The sequence below is a fragment of the Sorghum bicolor genome, chromosome 2 (assembly GCF_000003195.3).
Source record: "Sorghum bicolor cultivar BTx623 chromosome 2, Sorghum_bicolor_NCBIv3, whole genome shotgun sequence".
In the NCBI taxonomy this organism is placed as follows: domain Eukaryota; kingdom Viridiplantae; phylum Streptophyta; class Magnoliopsida; order Poales; family Poaceae; genus Sorghum; species Sorghum bicolor.
The window spans coordinates 54,405,287-54,424,170 of NC_012871.2; the positions used below are offsets into that span (position 1 = coordinate 54,405,287).

An 18,884-nucleotide genomic window follows, 5' to 3' on the forward strand; every position below is an offset into this window, starting at 1 on the left:
GAGGCGTTGACCGCATCAGAAGCTACATGCTTTGTTGCAATGCTCGGATAATTTTGCTAGTTGTAATAAGGTAGAAAGGAAGCACTAGCCATGGAGATGCACCACCTCTACTAGGGGCTTGTTTAGTTTCCCTTGCTAAATTTTAGTCAACTAAACTTTAGTTATTTTAGTAGCTAAACTTCCAAACACACTGACTAAAAAAGGAGCGAAAATAGTTTAGTCCTACTAGTCACACAAGAGTAATTAAAATAGTTTTAACTAACTAAACTTTAGCAAGAAAAACCAAACAAGACCTAGATGGTGCCACCATTGCAGCACAGGACCTAGGCGTTGACCCAATGGCCAGCATCACTAGAGAGGAAGCTGACGAGCGCGCGATGTCCTCGGGCATGCCAAGCCGGCCCAACGGCGTGTTTGACCTAGCATTTCAGTATGGGTTGTACTAGCCAACATATCCACCCTATGATTGCTTTGTTATGTGGTATGTTGAATGCAAGGCTATGAAGAGGATTCTATTATGTGGTTGTGGGTTTAACCTCAGCACAACTCAACACCAAAATCTTCTCTAAACAACATCCCATCCATCTCATCATGCCGACATGTCATGCCTCAAGAATCACATCTCACCCACCATGCTCTCTAGGTAACAAGGAGAACTCCCACTCATCCTTGCCTTGTGGCCTCTGGCTAGATCCTTAACCACCAGAGAAGGAAAAAATATCTCTCTTTAGTCAAATGAAGCAAATACAGAGAAAATGTCCATGACCGTGAAGAAGTGGTGAAGAAGTGATACATATAGATCAGGTCAGTTATGCAAAAATATGTACACCAGTATCCATAAGCTTATTATGATGATCAGTGGTGCCCCACCTAGATTGATTCCAAGCTACTACCTAACTAACACGATAACACCCTACTCCAACCGAGTCACCTTAGAGTACCAACGATACGCTATAAGACCGTGAAACGTAGTGCCTGGCCATGAGGGCACTACTCGCGTGCAATGACGACGATACAGAGCTGACTCCAAGAATCATATAATGATAGTATAGAATCCATTTATAAAACATGCATGTTGGAACCAATGAAAGGTGTGTTAAAAAATTATCAAATTAACAACTAGTGAGAGGGTGACCGTATCAGAAGCTACATACTTTGTTGCAATGCACAGACACTTTTACTAGTTATAATAAGATGGTTGAAAGGAAGTAGTAGCCATGGAGATGCACCGCCTCTACTAGATGGTGCCACCGTTGCAGCGCAGGACCTGGGCGTTGACCCAATGGCCAGCATCACTAGCGAGGAAGCTGACGAGCGGCGCGATGTCCTCGGGCATGCCGAGCCGGCCCAGCGGCGCCTCGGCGATGTACCGCTGCATGTCATCCTCCGTCTTGCCGGTGTACATCATGGGTGTCCCCGTGGACCCTGGCGCCACCACGTTGGCCGTGATCCCCGTGCCGCGCAGCTCGCGCGCCAGGATCTTGGTCATCACCTCCACCGCCGCCTTGCTCGCCGCGTACGCCGAGTAGCCAGGGCGCAGCGACCCGACCCCCGACGAAGAGAAGGTCACGATGCGGCCGCGGCCGTCGCGGACCAGCCGCCTGGCCGCCTCGCGGCAGCACAGGAAGGTGCCGCGCGTGTTGGTGCCGAACGTGGCGTCGAACGTCGCCTCGCTGGTCTCCGCCAGCGGCGGGTAGGAGTAGTCCAGCACCGCCGCCAGCGTCACCAGGATGTGGAGCTCCTCGCCGAAGGCCGCCGCCGCCGCGTCGAACAGCGCCTTTACCTGCGCCGCGTCCGACACGTCCGCCTCCACCGCGATGGCACGCGGCTGCTGGCTGAGGCTCTCGCCGGGGTGGCTGGAGTTGATGCCGCTCACCAGCGACAGAGCAGGCGCCGGGTCGCCGATGTACGCCACCACGACGCGCGCGCCGAGCGACGCCAGGTGCTTCGACACGGCCGAGCCGATGCCGCCGGCACCACCGGTGACAATGGCTACGCGGCCGTGGAGCATCATCGCTGCCGTCGCATCGACACCGCCGCCATTCCACTTGGATTCAGCCATGGGATCGAATATTACGTTTACGTGTGTGTGTGGGAACCGTTTGCCTGGTGGAATTCAAGCTGGAGAGCCGCAATTTAACTGTCTAGATTCAGATCGCCGACACATGTCCTGCCAATGCACAATTAGTGCATTGTATCATGCACGTGATTTGGATCTGTCGATTTCGAACGCAACAACTGCAATCACGGTTGGTGATACATCACATCGCTCAATGATGATAAAATCGGGCCCGTAGCAAATCTTTAAAAGACGAAATTCACACCATGGGATCTGGCACCTAATTTGTCCACGTCATCTTTTTTTTTTTTCCTCCGTTGGATGTCGATCGAACCATCCACATGCAGCACAACAGCTAGCAATTCTAGAACCTTCACTACGGCGTGATGCAAAGTCGCTGTTAAACTTAAACATCTCCAACCAAACACCCCCTAAATCAGACATGCAAAGATAATTTTGGTTTCTATGTGTTTTTCTTCTAATTTGAGATATGATGGTCTAATGAATATTGTTTATCATGTTCAACTACAACATCTTAAATGGGTTAGCAAGCCTTTGATCGGTACAATAGTAAAAAAATTGAACTGTTGATTTATTTAGAATCTTTTCGCTGGTCTGAAAAGTCATGGTTGAAAATAATATTCACTAATTTATTGTTAGAAAAAATACTGTTGGCTGGCAGAAAAAGTACGGCTTATAAGACAAGTGAACAATTTAGTGTGGAAATATGATTTTGATTTAGTTGTAGAATTTGGAAAAAAATAGTATGATAGATGGATTAACCTAATCTGTCTTGCGTTCATCGGTAAACATATGTGTATGGAGAGAGAAACATGCAGTAACGTGTTTGGCTCCTATGTACCATTAACTGAACAAAGCACATAAATATATGCATCCTTGTGACTTCTTTGTTTGTGTGAAAAACAAAACAATATATGCATGTGAATATTCGTTTCAATTCCACTCTTATTTCTAAACTGATACACTATTTCTGCTTTGGCTTCTCCATAGACCGGAAATGGCTATGGCAGCAACAACAACTTGCTCCTGACGTGCTCTTCGTTTCTGCACTGATTTCACTTCCTTAGACACTGCCAACAATGGATTCGGCAAAGGACTTGTAATGGGCTAGAGAGGAGGGTAAGAGATAATAGATTCGACAGAACTAACTTTAAGTGAATCTGCTTTGGCTTACCATGTGCTGCACATTTGGTGTAGAGGCACAGCTCGATCCGGCTACCTCACACAGAGAAGAGGGCCACAGCAGATTCACCTCAGGCATAGACCCACACGGTAGGGAGCACTTCAGGAGCGAGCTGCTGTTGCTGCCATTGCCATAGCTGTTCTGGTCTATGGAGAAGCCAGCGAGGAAAACAGAGACTAGGAGAAAAGGAGGGAGATTGCAGGGAGCACCAAAGAATATGAAGACAGAAGCCACCAAGCAGGTGCAAAATGCTCAACTTCCTAAACTCATTTTGTTTGAAGGGGAATGGCGCCCTGAAAATATTCCAGGCTGGATTTGTATTCTAATTTGAATAGGTTTTGTCAATTGAAATTATTCCTAGCCAGATTTCAGCTTAACCAGGCCCTAGGTAAATTACCTTTCCCAATTTGAAAATATCTACAGGGAATGAACAAATGGCATGGGTTTTGTGTTTTCAATTTCACAACAGACTAAGTTTCATAGCGATGCTATTCTTGCACAGATGTAATACTACTAACCCTAACTCTAACATATAAGATGTAGATCTTCTGAAAATACCACATAATTTCAAATTTGTGCTCATATCAAATGTATATATAATAAACAACCACAGTACTAAGCTTGATATAACTTGTTCTATAACGGGGCACCGCATGCTGCTGCGCGGCAACGCCGCGCATTGTTTTCTAGTTAAATGTACGAAATGATAGCCACGCACCATTCTACAGGAAACATAGAAGTCGGGAATTAATTCCACTTCTTGGTCGATCTACGGAACAGTGAGTCCGTAACTTTTAGGCCTTGTTTAGTTTTAAAAAAAATATAATTTTTTTTTTCAGATTTTATGTCACATCGAATTTTGCGACGCATGTATAAAATATTAAATATAAATAAAAGAAATAACTAATTATATAGTTTACCTGTAATTTGCGAAACGAATCTTTTGAGCTTAGTTATTCCATGATTGAATAATATTTGTCAAGTACAAACAAAAGTGCTACAATATTTATTTTGCAAAAAATTTTGGAACTAAAGGCCTTAGTGGCGTGATATAGTCCTCGCTCCCGTCAAAACAACCGCTACGGATTTATAGAAAATATTAGAGCATGTCCGTGTAAATTTATCTGTTGTTATTAGTCATTCAGTAATATTTTTCTCTTACAATAAATTAACAAATAATACTTTTAATCATGACTTTTGAGCCAAATGAACAGGACCTTAGCTTGTTGCCCCGCTCATTGTGAGCCCGTCAGCGAGATCACAAGTATCTGATTTCTTATGCGGCCAGTTCCTTGGAGGCTGAGGCATCATTGCGGATAATCCATTGATGGTGGAGCTCGTCGCCTTGCTCCCTGTCACCCATTCAGCTGTCGCCCCTGATGCTCCCAAATTGCTGACCTCACCTGGGCATACCTGGGGGTCGCCGCGTGCAGTTGTGCAGGAGGCTTTGGATACTTCTAAGGCTAATGGCTCCATGAGCACTGTGCAGTCTTTCGGCGACACCTTCAAGTGGCTGCTCGAGCAGCCGGTGATTGGGTCCCTGTCCAGGCTACACATCACCAAGGATCCCAAGTATGCTAATGATGACGACTTCATCCCCAAACGAAGTGCTCGTTTTGCTGCTAAAAGTAACCAAAGCCAAATGCCAAGGCAAGGAAGGTGCTCATGAAAAACCTCGGGTTTGAGGTCAAGATGGAGAAGCTTGATGAGGCATCCTTCGAAAAATTTCAGCAAGACTTCACTCCGCTTTTGTCCCCTTTCACGTGGAAGCCATGCAAGTACTTTTCCCTAGGAGGGTTGTCGGCTGCTGACGGACATTGAGTAGGCCAAGTGATCCAAATGCTTTGCCTTATGTCACAAATTCTACTGCCTTATAGTCCTTTATATATGTGTTGTAGTTATAGCAGCTAGGCTCTTGCTCTAGTTTGCTTGTCAACATTTCCGTCTGGTCCTGCGCACTAGCGTCTTGCTAGAGGGCATGCAACAATCAGATCTTGTCGATGTTGTGTAAGTTTGAGAATTTTTTCTGGCCTTTCATTTGGCCTTTCCTCTTAATGAAAAACAGGTTAACGACCCGATCATGAAAAAAAACTCTAAATAAGTTTATTATAAAATATATTCAATTATCTATCTAATAACACTAATTATATATTACTAACAAAAATACCATTGTGTTGCAATAGAAAAAAAAGCTATCAAACTTATATATCTATTTATGTTCTATCATTTTTTATAAATTTTAAAACCTATAATTTATTTAATGATGACCACATGGTGTGCCGTAGCATAAGTGTTAGTATTAATGGGAGTTAGAGTGGGTGGAGCTAGCTTAGTCTTAGAATAGGTGAACTGGCTCTTGTATCTTATCTTTTTTATAGACTACCTTTTGCAATTTAGATATTTAGTATCTTATTTATTCACCTTATTTTTTTTGCTTAGTCTAAGTGTTACTAATCGTTTTATTGTAGTAATACTATTAGTTGCTTAGAATAGAATTAATTAGTAGTGTATTCGTTAGTATAATTCGAGTAGTGCTCGTGCTTGAGGAAGTTCTTAAAGCATAGGGCCCGAAGATGTAATAACACAATTTATCTTTCTCCTGTGCTTGACCAAAATAGAGCTCCGAGAAGTGCTTGGTGTGTGATCATTAATCTTGTGTTATGCTAAGTATATACTGCTAAGCTATAGCTAAGAAAGAACCTTTGCGATAAAAAAATAACTTAGGAAACTCCCTCACTGATTATTCTCGTACGTAGCTACGCTCTCACTCTGTCTTGTTAAAGTGAAACTTCTTTGTGTCACACTACCTTATTATTATCGTTACCCCCAACTATACTTTGGTTTTCTAGTTGATATGACAAGTCAACAAATTTCTCAATACTCTTAGGCACCGCTTTCCCTATAGATAAATATGATACTCTTGTATACCCCCAAGTGAATTGCTACAGTAGTATTATGTGTGCTTGCAGCACTTGGGCATAAGAAAGATCAACAGTTAACTATGGGAAATTGGCCTTCATAATTTGCGTGAAATCCCCCACTCACTATGAATGAATTGTTCGAGGCAATGAATGAATCTGCAATGGTAGATGCAAACTATATCAGAAGATGAGAAGCATGTAATCAATATCATCAAGTAAACAAGCAACAACGTTAGCAACAACCATACCCCAAGTGACTTAAAGAAATGTCTCCCCTTTTGCAGAATCAACAACCTTGGACTAGGATTAACTCAATAAGAAGCAGTGACCTACACTTTGCCGAGTTCATAGTACGACGTAGTCAAACTTGGTGATCTACTTGTGTTTGCATGAACTTTAGTATGTACTTGAACATCTTGTTTGTAATGAATTGGTTTACATTATTATGGTTTGTATTAACTTGATGAATGTGAATGATCTCATTGTAATACACAAGCTCTTGTTAATTAGTTTTATTCTTATTTATGGATGTACAATAGTAGCATACAATATGTATATGAAAAACTATTTGAAATAAAAATAAACTAAATGGAGAAGAAACCATAAAAGAAAAGAAAAGAAAAAGAAAAAAAAGGATATTTAGTGCTAGTTGGTGATACCAATCGGGACAAAAGGTGTCAATCCCTCGGACTTGGGCTAGAGGCCCCTTTAGTTCTGGTTGGTATAACAAACCGAGACTAAATGTTCCCATTCACTCGAGGTTGCCTGGCCAAGGACTAAAGGGTGGGCCTTTAGTCTTGGATTCACAGTCTAGTTGGGAAACCGAGATAGATGGGGTTTTCCATTCGGGACTATAGTTGAGTTTTGCACCAGTGTATGACCAACTCACTCTCTAGCCGATGAGGATCACTAACACCCAAACTCGCCACCATCAGTTGTTCCCTACCTTGGCTGACATTAGGTAGTTGTGTAATTGATACGATACCACCCTACCATCATCCTAGAGTCACCTAGAATATGATCGGTCATAATGAGACTGTGAAACATAGCTTTCGGCCACAGGGAAGCACTACAAGTCACAATTACATATAAAGAGTCTTTCCCTATGGCAGTTTCACCATTTGTTCTATTAAAACCTTCATTAATGACCTATCATCGCCAGTTCAAAATAGATCTAGTGGTGAAAACAGTTTTCACTGCTATTCATGGCTTGAACTGGTGGTGAAAAATAGTTTGATTTTCACCACCTGTTCAAGCCATCAATTGGTAGTGAAAATTGGACATGGGTATATAATTGAACCCCTAACTCCCTCCACTTCATCTACCATAGTGCTACCACATCCTATTTCTCACACAAACACACACTCTCTCTCTCGCACACACATACACATGCATGCACGCACGCCCCTCCCTCACCTTGACCTACCCTTCCATCTCTCCCAAGCATGACGACAGAAGGGTCTGCCCTGCTCCCTCACCTCACCCTTCCTCTTTCTCCCAAATGTGAAAGCAGCGGGTCCTGTCCTCCTCTCCCAAAAAGACGACGGTGAGGGCTGCTTCCCTTATCTAGGCATAGCGATGCTAGATCTGGGTAGATAGCCCCCCTACCTTTTCCTATCATGGCAAGGACCGGGCAGAGGTGCCATGCACCCCTTCTCTAGCAGCAACAACAGTGGATTGCAATGGTTGGATCTTGACCCACCTTCTCTAGGTCCCATAACAATGGGGGCTTTCCTCCCATTCTCTAGCAATGATGAATGCAGGTGGTGGAAGCCAGCCCCTATTTTCCCTGAGCAACAGTTGCAGATCCGGGCTAGGTGGTAGTAGACACTCACCTCACCTTCTCCAAACCCTTGAGTAGAAAAAATACTGAGCAATACTGGACAGTGTTCAGTATTAACTTGTCCAACACTCAGGACCACGAAATACTGAACAATACTGAAACACGAATACTGAGCGATACTGAATTTTGCTCAATACAACAGTTTGGTGTAGAATAGTATTCTACACCTAGGGTGTAGAATAGCACTTGTGTATATATATATAAGTGTTCAGTATATATATATATATATATATATATATATATAAGACAAGTTACTTGTAAACATCAGCTCGGATCGAGTCATCCAACTAGATTTTCTTGTAATAAACTATGAAACCATATTAGTAGGTCGATCAAAGACTCCATCTATAACCATATCCTCCAGACTATATAATGATTGGTAGGGGAGCCCTAATAGATATCTTCGAAAACCAATAGTAGAGTTCTCCACAAACACCATCAGCATCCATGTAAGTATGTAACCTAAGTGCATGGCGCATAGAGAGGCATTCTCAACTAGATGTTTTGGGTATTCTATATCTGAAATCAGTATAAATTTGTTTCCCATATGCTACCCTTATAATTCTCTACGCACAAAACACTGATATACTTGTTAGATGAAAAAAAATCCTACAGCAAGATGTGGTTTTCAGAAATGAATAGCCTGTGAAAATTAGTTTCGAGTTTGTTCAGGTACTACAATGCTCTCCGTCCTAGTTAGAGGCAATTTCTTATGTGATCCGTCTTTGTAAGAAATTCAGATCTGTCTGCAAATAAATAAATAATAAAGAAAGAAAAAAGATCTGTGGAGTAGTAGTACGCGGTGGTGAATAAGCGACCCATAGTTGCGCAATCCGCTAGTGTGAGCATCAGCATGTTTTTTAGCTGGTGGTGGTGTGGGTGACTATACTTGGTAATAAGCAATTCAGAATGCTTCTAGATGGACTGTGCGCTTGTCAACCTGGTAGACAGGGTGGTGCACCAAGGGCCAAGATGAACTGCTAATTAACTGGGGAAACAATTTGAAGACCATTAATCAATAATCAAGAGTTTATTCAATATTACGTACCCAATTAAGTTTGGCGTACAGCCTACCAAGAGACGGGAACAAAGTAAGAATACATGAACACATTTGAACATACCAACTGCAAGTGATTGAAACCATTTGGTCGAGCGTAGATTTGCTAGCTTTTGCACGAGAGACACAGAGAAAGCTAGCTAGGCACACAAGGCTAGAGCTTTGCATAAAGCAGTCGCTCGAACTCCTCCATATGTGCAGCCTCCAAGCACGCGAGAACGCGGATGCCACTATCTAGTGCCGGCCCATCGTTCATGAGGTGCACATGCCCTCTGCGGACTGATTCTGCCCGTGACATCCTCCATGGCCTCGCCCACCCGAAATCCGCGTCATACAGCGGCATCCCAAGCCAGCTGACCATCCGCAGCTCCGTCTCCGGCAGGATGCCCCTCTGCAGCCGGTAGTCGATCTCGAACAGCTCGTGGTAGTCGATCGCTGACCGCACCAGCTCGTCATCCATCCACCCGGCTAATGGCGCCCCTGATCCGGCCCAGTGGCGAACCCAGAAATTGAAACCAAAGTAGTCTTAAATTTTTTTTTTCATGCGCAACACGATAAAATTCAAAAAAAAAATTCGGTAAAATGACTATTTCAAATTGCAACAATACAATTTAATGTTCAAACATTTTACATAAATTAGTCTGAAACTTGCACAAATAGATTACATATAAAATAAGGTCTTACATAAATATAAATGGCTACTTTAATTTGCGCTTTCTCATTGCCATGAAAGCATGAATTATATCATCCTCGCTTACAGAAGAGAATATATCACGCTCAATAAAGGTAACCAAACAATCGTTCAATAGCCTATCACTCATACTATTTCTCACCTTATTCTTTACTAAACACAAGGCAGCTGCAACTAGAGGCGGTTCTACTTCTACTGCTTCTATCTCTTCTTCAACTTCATCTGTTGTGGGTAGAGTTGTGGTGCTTGTAGCTGTAGGTGTTTCTCTCCCTCCATCCACAGGTAAAATACCACTTTCTACACTCGCAATTAGAGGATCTTTTACAATTGGAATAGATAACTCTTCATGAATAACTAGAATTGGTGGAGCAGTATGAGTTGCAATTTTTTTCTTCTCATGTTTCTGGAAAAGAATTGCTATATTTGATTTCTTCATACCTCAACTTCCTAAAAATATATCAACAAATTCATTCAATTATTGGCGCTAAGTCAATCAAAATCACAGTCAATCAACTCACTAGGAACTGATGCCTGATGGCAAGGCTGCACTGCTGCAGGGTCGAGGGAGCCAGGGAGGCAGCGCCGCGGTGGGTCAACGGCAGCGCAGGGGCGCTGGCGCGCTGTGGGGGCGCGGCCGCGCGGGGCTGGCCGGCGTGCGGCGTCACGCGCAGTGGCTCAGTGCCGGTGTCGATGTGGGCCGCGTGCCCGCGTGCGGTGTGCCTGCGTCGTGCGTCCGCGCGTGAGGCGCCTGGGCGGCAGTGCGGCACGGGGGCACCGCGGCGCGCGGCTCGCCGTCTCCGCCTCCGTGGTGGGCATGCGACTCGGCAGTACGGGGGCGGCCTGACCAATCCTCGGACTCAGATGCGGGACGCAGGATGCGGGATATCGGATGACGCTGAGAAGGGAGAAACCGAAAATGAGGATGGCCCAAGTTTCTATGGGCTGAAAGGAGTACTAAAAAAATTTTGGGCCAAAATCTAGAGTAGTCCTGTGCCTACCTGGACCGCCCGCCACTGATCCGGCCAGCGACTGATCCCAATGCTTCGGTTGCAATCTCCCCTGCCGCTGTGCCGCGCCGGCGGCGAACACGGGGACGAGCGCGTTCCCGAAGTAGCGGCTGGGGAGTGGAGGCCTCATGCTGCGACGGATGTTTGCCGAGAAGGAGACGCGCGCCTCGGCGGCCGGCGGGAGCCGCCGCGCACGCGACACACGTGCACTGCCACACGAGGGCGGTCACTGCACACGCGGCCTCGCTGCAGGAGGGTTCCTGCCCCATCCTTGCTCTGGTCGCCCTTGTCCCCCTCACACTCACGGCCGGAAGCAGTAGGATACGGGTTGGGGAAGAAACCAGAAGCCAACAGAGGCCCAAAGCGCGGACTAGAACGGAATCGTCAAGGAGCCGGTTGTATATGTGGATTTTTTTATCTTTAATGATAATGTGACCGATGGTGGGATACCGTGTGCTGAAAACAAAAGTTCTTGTCGACATTATTTTTGTTGGGCTATCCGTAAATGGGCCATTGGCCCGGCCCTCGCCCGAGACTCTGTCACGCCCAAACAACTGGATCCAAAAATATATCCGCGCAATCAACGCAAATTCTAATCAAATGACCGTGTTATAAAGAGTCGCTTGCCCTAGACGTCGTCCGTATACTACTGCACACTCGCTTTCCGTAGCCAAGACCTCGCCGCCATTACGACGACTACCTCAAGTCATCGTCAAATTCTACCGACGAGGACGAACGTCTACGATTGCTGCCGTCAACGACAATCACCTTGGCAAACACATCCTTGCTACTCGCCACGGTCAGCTGCGAATCGGATCACTCTCGACAAACGACCTCCACATAAGGACGCCCCTCTCTTGCCTTCCAGCTGTTTACATCCTTACGATGGTTTATTTTATTTGTGTGATCTTTCCTAACGCTACAGTCGAGTGCCATTACATCGAACACGATGTCACAAGAACCGGATCCACGTGACCCAGACAGATCGTGACCGAATCATGGTTCGTACACAAACTACCTATGATTCTAAATTACATTTCATTATTTTCTAATGGATCATGCCTTATTCAATACAGCAGATGAGGTGATGGATTTTAAAGAAAACACAGTCGCAAATGATCATGCCTTAGTCGATACATCAGTAGCCGAAGTAAAATCTACGCTGCCAGATCCATCTTTCAATGGATCAGTTGGGTTGACGCCCAATGAAGGTAAAAATCAAGAACTCATGAATTTATATCTTCAGTTTTATTTATATATGATGCACTAGCTAAATACCCATGCGTTGCAACATAAAAAATAATTAGCTATATCCATGATCAACAAATTCTTAGATCCTGTTGCCTTCTAAGCACCCATCTATATGAAATGATCTATATGAAATGGAAGCACCCAGATAACTGATTGAGTACATCTAATCTAAATCAACATGTCCACATCAGAATAAACAAATACCGATTTGGCAAAACCAACATATAATGAAACAAGTTTAGATGAAAAAAAAAAACAATCTAGGAGCTACTTTTCTAGGCCACAACTTTAGATGAAATCAATCTCCAACACTGGGCATATTAATTACAGATCCAATCCATCTAGAAGTGTTTCAGACAGAAAATGCACAACCACACAAGAATAATCATACCAGACCGTATGAATTTGCGCTTACCTTTGGAGCAGGGCAACTTATATGCTTGCCGATAAATGTAGCGGCTGCTAGTTATTGTCTATGGATGTGTATTTAACCACGGCAAGGCTCATGCTCAATCTGCTGTTTTCTAAACTCCCTCTGTATCTTATACCATGCCCATCTGAAGGGGGACAGAGGGAGATTATAATACAGTAGAATGAGCATGAGCCTTGCCGTGGTTAAATACACATCAATAGACAATAACTGGAAAAAATTCACCTGCTAGGCAAACATACGGTCATTGAATCTCCTAAGGAACCATGTTAACAAAGACGGCTAAGCAAAAAAATACCTCGTCAAACTAGATACTTCATTAGATTTGCAACAATATAGTTTGCAGTGAAGTGTAGGAAGGAAAAAAATGCAGTCAAATAAAACCAAGAGACAGGTAAACTATCATTGGGAAAGAGGCATGCGCTCAGTTGTATGAGTCTCATCATAGGCAAAGACATGTGCTCAGTTTTATGAAACTAGATTCATGCTCAACTACATCACCAAAACCGTGTTCCTCAATACTACTTAAAATCAGATGCCACTATGGTATAAAACTAATTATCACTGCACATGCCATGTTGCCTAAATCAAAGCACATGCACATATGTTTTGCCTCAGAATTTGTATAATATCTTAGAAATAAAAGTAATCATCATAGCACATGCCTATTGCCTCAGAGTGTATAGTATCCTATAAATAACAGTAATCATCATAGCACATGCCTATTGCCTCAGAGTGTATAGTATCTTACAAATAACAGTAATCATCATAGCACAAGCACACAGTCCCAGATTAAGAAAATCATAAAAAATTTGCCTCAGCTTATCTTCTGGAACAAAGTCATTGGTGGCTGTAATAGATATTAAAAGAACTAACAGCATAGACAACTTTAAAAATAACCAGAAACATGGCACCCATAAAATCTAATGAAACATCCACTATTTGCCATCACCTTGAGTATGACCCAAGTGTTGCTAAACAGTTGATGATTCCAAGAGATGTGATCAATGACATGTTATAAGAGCAAAAACAGTACTTGAATTTGTATAGTATCTTAGAAAAAAATCATCATAGCACATGCCTATTGCCTCAGAGTGTATAGTATCTTAGAAATAACAATAATCATCATAGCACAAGCACACAGTCCCAGATCAAGAAAATCTGAAATTTTTTGCCTCAACTTATCTTCTGGAACAAACTCATTGGTGGATGTAATAGATATTAAAAGAACTAACAGCATAGACAACTTTAAAAATAACCAGAAATATGGCACCCATAAAATCTAATGAAACATCCACTATTTGCCATCACCTTGAGTATGACCCAAGTGTTGCTAAACAGTTGATGATTCCAAGAGATGTGATCAATGACATGTTATAAGAGCAAAAACAATACTTGAAAAACAATGGTAAATAGTAGATGATTCAATAACATACAAAAACAGCCACCTCATGTTTACTTATACATGCATCATAGGCCAAGTAGAAAAGAATCACTCAAATTCATCATGTGTAGCATCTCAGGAAAAAATAATTCATCATACCATATGTCCCAAGCCTGACATGTGTAGCATCTTAGCCACAAAAATTATCATAGCATACGTCCCAAGCCTCAACACATGTGTAGCATGTCAGTCAAAAAAAAACATCATAGCATATGTCCAAAATCTTAGAGCATTTTACTTTATAAAATGAACAAGTCATCACAGCATATGTCTAGAATCTCAGACCATATGGTCATAGCTTGACAACAAATGTTTTCTCCAGAATAAGATGACATACAGTGAAGGATAATAGCAGCAAAATTCCTAAAAATGATATGCTCCCCTATTCTGCAGTCACTAGCTCATCAACCCCATTAGAAAGGAATAAAAATTACCAAATCATTATAGACTAGGGCATATGCTAAGACCAAATCAACAACATCATAGACTATTTTCATTAGAATTGAAACAATATAGTTTGCAGTGAAGTGTAGGAAGAAAAAAGTATAATGCAGTCAAAAAAAACAAGAGACAAGTAAACCATCATTGGCAAAGAGGCATGCGCTCAGTTGTATGAGTCTCATCATAGGCAAATACATGTGCTGAGTTATATGAAAAATATATGAAAATACATACATGCTCAATCACATCCCCAACACAGTGTTCCTCAATACAAACAAAACCAGACTCAAGTTCAGGAAACACTAGATCATCAACTAGCATAATCTCTTCAGTCATACTGCACTTAAAATCACTGCAAATGCCATATTGCCTAAATCAAAGCACATGCACATATGTATTGCCTCAGAATTTGTATAGTATCTTAGAAAAAATAATCACCATAGCACATGCCTATTGCCTCAGAGTGTATAGTATCTTAAAAATAACAATAATCATCATAGCTATAACCCCGAGGCCCAGATCAAGAAAATCTGAAAAATTTGCCTCACCTTATCTTCTGGAACAAAGTCATTGGTGGCTGGAATAGATATTAAAAGAATTAACAGCATAGACAACTTTAAAAATAACCAGAAACATGGCACCCATATAGAATCTAATGAAACATCCACTATTTGCCATCACCTTGAGTATGACCTAAGTGTTGCTAAACAGTGGATGATTCAAACAAATGTGATGAATGACATGTTATAAGAGCAAATGTGTTCATTCTCCACTCATGCCCAACCAGTGATACCTTAATATGATATGCCCCCCTATTCTTCAGTCACCCGCTCATCAACCCCATGACAAAAGAATAAAAATTACCAAATCATTATAAACTAGGGCATACGCTAAGAACAAATCAACAAGATCATAGGCTATGACATATATGCTCAGACCAAATGAACATCATCACTGACTTGGACAATAGTTTAGAAAAAATTATCATGTTACCAAATAAACTAAAAAATCCACACATTTTTTTTATGGAAGCACGCTGGATTGGCTACTGCAAATTATATAGAGTAAAAAGAGAGATAATAGGGAGGATTAGCACGAGCACCAACACAAGCAGAGAACCAAGTAATGAATGGCATGATAGATCTGGAAGCCAACAACTCAAGAACACCCAAGAACTCAGATCTGCTGTGCCTGCACATAGATCAAGTACCAAACCATGAGATAGGGTTTACAAATTGAGAAAAAGGAGAGGGAAAAGGGGATAACTCACCTGAGTTCGAGAGGCAGCACCTGCAAGAGGAATAGAAAGAGGGGAAGCATGAGCACGGTACCAATCGATGAAGAACACCACCACCGAAGAGAGAGAAGAGGAGAAGCACCTACCCGCGGCGGAGACGGCAAGCCACGACAGCGAGCGGGAGCGAGCGGGAGGATACGCGGTGGATGGCTGGTTCAGGGGGATGCAGGGAACCAAAGACACCCTAAGATTCGGGAGGGAGAAGGTCAGCCTATAGGGCAAGTGGAGTGACACGAGCGTGCAACCACACCGGAGAGCGGAGGAGTGGCCGAGGCTGATGTGCGCACGCGCCTAGCCACCAACGAAGAAGAAGCCCAGCAGCCATGAACGACGGAGGGAGGTGGAGCGAGGATGAGAGGCGAGACGGTGCGAGATGCAGGGCGAGGGAGGCAGAGCGAAGGAGGCGGATGCGCGCCGTCGCTCGGCGAAACGACGGAAGGTGAGGGGCGGCGGCGGTAGTTAGCTATTGGAGTGGTGCGACGGTGGATAAGAAGTGAGTGGTGGTCGAGTGGGAGCCGAGGGGACATTTTAGTGCGGAGTGAGGAGAGTGGTGTGTTTCTATAATAAAATTTCTTCCTATTTTTACTATATTTATTTAGTATTTTATTAATGCTTTGTTTTTTCTAGATACAGAAGAAAATCAAAAGGATATCAAGAGTGAGGCAATAATGGAATCCTCAAACCAAGAAACAGAAAATAAAGGCAGTGTTAAAATAATAGTTACGACATCCTCGCCCTCAGGTGACAAATATATCCTCATTTAAACTTTTCGCCCATCACCTAATAATATACCATGAACCTCAAAACATTTTCAAATGTGAAGGTGTCAACTTGGATGATGGATTATCGTCTAAACTAGAGACGGATGAGCCCATAGACTGGCTACGTAAAAATGATAATTATGTTCCACAGCGTAGAGGAGCAGTCATAGACAATAAGCGAAAGCGTGCTGACCAGGATGATGTCGTACACCACTATCTCTGAGTCAATTCAATATCATGGTCTAATTTGTCATAGATATCACAACTGAAACTAATTTTACATATGCAGATCATTTTGGTCCAAGAAGACTCAACAAAGAAACACGTCAAAGATGATGACGTACATACTCCACGTCAAGCAAATGAAATGGATTCAACGTGTGCCGATGCTAATGTGATGGTGTTACCTCAGTATAATAAACCAAAGAAAACAAATAATATTAAAATCATGCCACAAGGTGAGTCCACAACAATTGGTATTTAATAGTATACATATTAGGGCAATTAATTTCTTATTATGGTACCCAGATATATATGTATATATGTATATATGTATTTCATTGTACTGAGATATATATGTATTATAAATAAAATCTCTCTAGATTATTTGTCTACGAACGAAGACGCCAAGCTTATAGAATACATGGAAATAATAAAAGATGAAAACATGTGCTTGTCAGAATCGATGATTGTTATGGAGAACGACGAGACATGGATTGCCTTTTTAAAGATGGTGAGCACGTCAATGGTTCAGTAAGTATATTCAACACGACTTCTGCATTAACGCTTTTCCGTATGAAATACTTGTCAATAATTTAATGGTAACTTAATAACTTGCAGGTCATAAGTCTATATATCCAGTTAATGCGGCATGAAGAACATGGCAATCAAAGAGAAGGTGGAAAAGTATATTTAGAAAACACATGGTGGTCTCAAGTTCTAAAAGCACATGGAGAGGAAGGACCAGAAAAATTGGGCTATAATAGAGAAGGCACGGTTCAATCAAGGGTAAATGAATATTTGAAAGCTGATATGGTAAGTTTGACCAAAACATTGTTATTATGATAAATCTCTACTATAATTAAAATATCAAAATATAGTGTACTTAATATATATCTATATATGTCTGCAGGTCTTCCTACCAATCAATATTACACTGTGTCATTGGTACCTGGCTGTCGTAATACCTTCAAAAGGTGAGATATAAATATTGGACTCTTTTGGAGAAAATATGAGCAGTTGCCAACATCTCCGATACACGGTAAAACCTAAAATTTGTGTTCACATACTTCTTTAATTATATTATTGCAGTGAAATAGTCATAGTTAACCTTGGTGTCTTGGTTTTAACAGCTAATTGGTATGGAGAAACTAATGAAACAAATAGTAGACAAAAAACAACTAGACACAAGTAAATGGCCAAAGGGTATTGAAGTGTCTTCCTGGGAACTTCAACATATTATCACCAACAAAATGCAAGAGGATGGGTAATATAACTTCCCATATTGTGTACTTGTAATTGTCTCAGCACCAAAAGATCTATATACCTCACTTTTTTAAATTATGCACAGATGTAGTTGTGGATTATGAATGATTAATTTTATGGAGTACTAGACTGGAACTACTTTATCGGACAATGTCACACAGGTAATTCCATTTGAAAAATTTTCTATCTATAATAATTAGATGAATTAATTATTCATATTAATACTAATATACAATCACTTAATTGTGTTTTCAGGATGATATAAATAAATTTAGGTTTAAGCTACCTGCAATATTGTACAACTCCCCGATAAATGAGGCAAGAGGGTTACCAGTAACTCCACAACCAAATAAAATTTCAGATGAAAAAAATGAGGGGGTCATAGAGCTCAATGAGGATGACTTGTTATTCTCTAGTAGTGCCAAGTTGATAAGTAAACTTAGGTGGATAAGCAAGGAACAGGTTTTGCTAAACATACGGTCAATCATCTTGTTGGGAGATGATGATAAGACCTTAAGTCTTTCTAAATGGTCCAGCTCAGCTATTGCAACAATAAGTATTTTCATTCTTTTTCTTTGTTTATTTATAGGGACGAGTGGGTACAAAGTACACAACCACATCTGATTTCTTTGAGTGTTAGCAAAATTATAAATATTTTGCGTGAAGGCAAACAAATGGATCATGACAGCTTTAATATGGCTATTCAGATCCTCGCAAACAACAAATACAAGACGCTCAATAAACCAAAGTACCACCTCATGGATCTTAAGTTTGCGGTAAGTTGTTGTATATAAATCGTTCTAAAATTATCTAAATCATCATAGAATTAATATTTTATCAAAATCAACAGGAGGTAACTAAGTTTGGACGAGATCCACGATGTTGTGGGAAGATTGACATAGTATATCATGAAAAATTAAGAAAAGTACTTGAGTGTTGGACAGGCATGCAATATCACATTGACGACTGTACCAATGTAAGTTATTTACTATT

At 41.8% G+C, this 18,884-nt stretch overlaps 1 protein-coding gene and 1 pseudogene across 1 annotated transcript; both read right to left on the minus strand.

The window, feature by feature from the left end:
• LOC8054561 (NADPH-dependent aldehyde reductase-like protein, chloroplastic) lies at positions 1,022-2,225 on the minus strand. The gene has a single exon (XM_002462176.2). It carries the CDS (start codon positions 2,060-2,062, stop codon positions 1,238-1,240), a length of 825 nt encoding a protein of 274 aa, XP_002462221.1. The 5' UTR covers positions 2,063-2,225; the 3' UTR covers positions 1,022-1,237.
• LOC8054562 lies at positions 9,239-10,999 on the minus strand (annotated as a pseudogene).

What these genes read in the sequence shown, in the direction of transcription:
- LOC8054561 (XM_002462176.2), bottom strand. Translation starts at nt 2,062, where the DNA reads ATGGCTGAATCCAAGTGGAATGGCGGCGGTGTCGATGCGACGGCAGCG.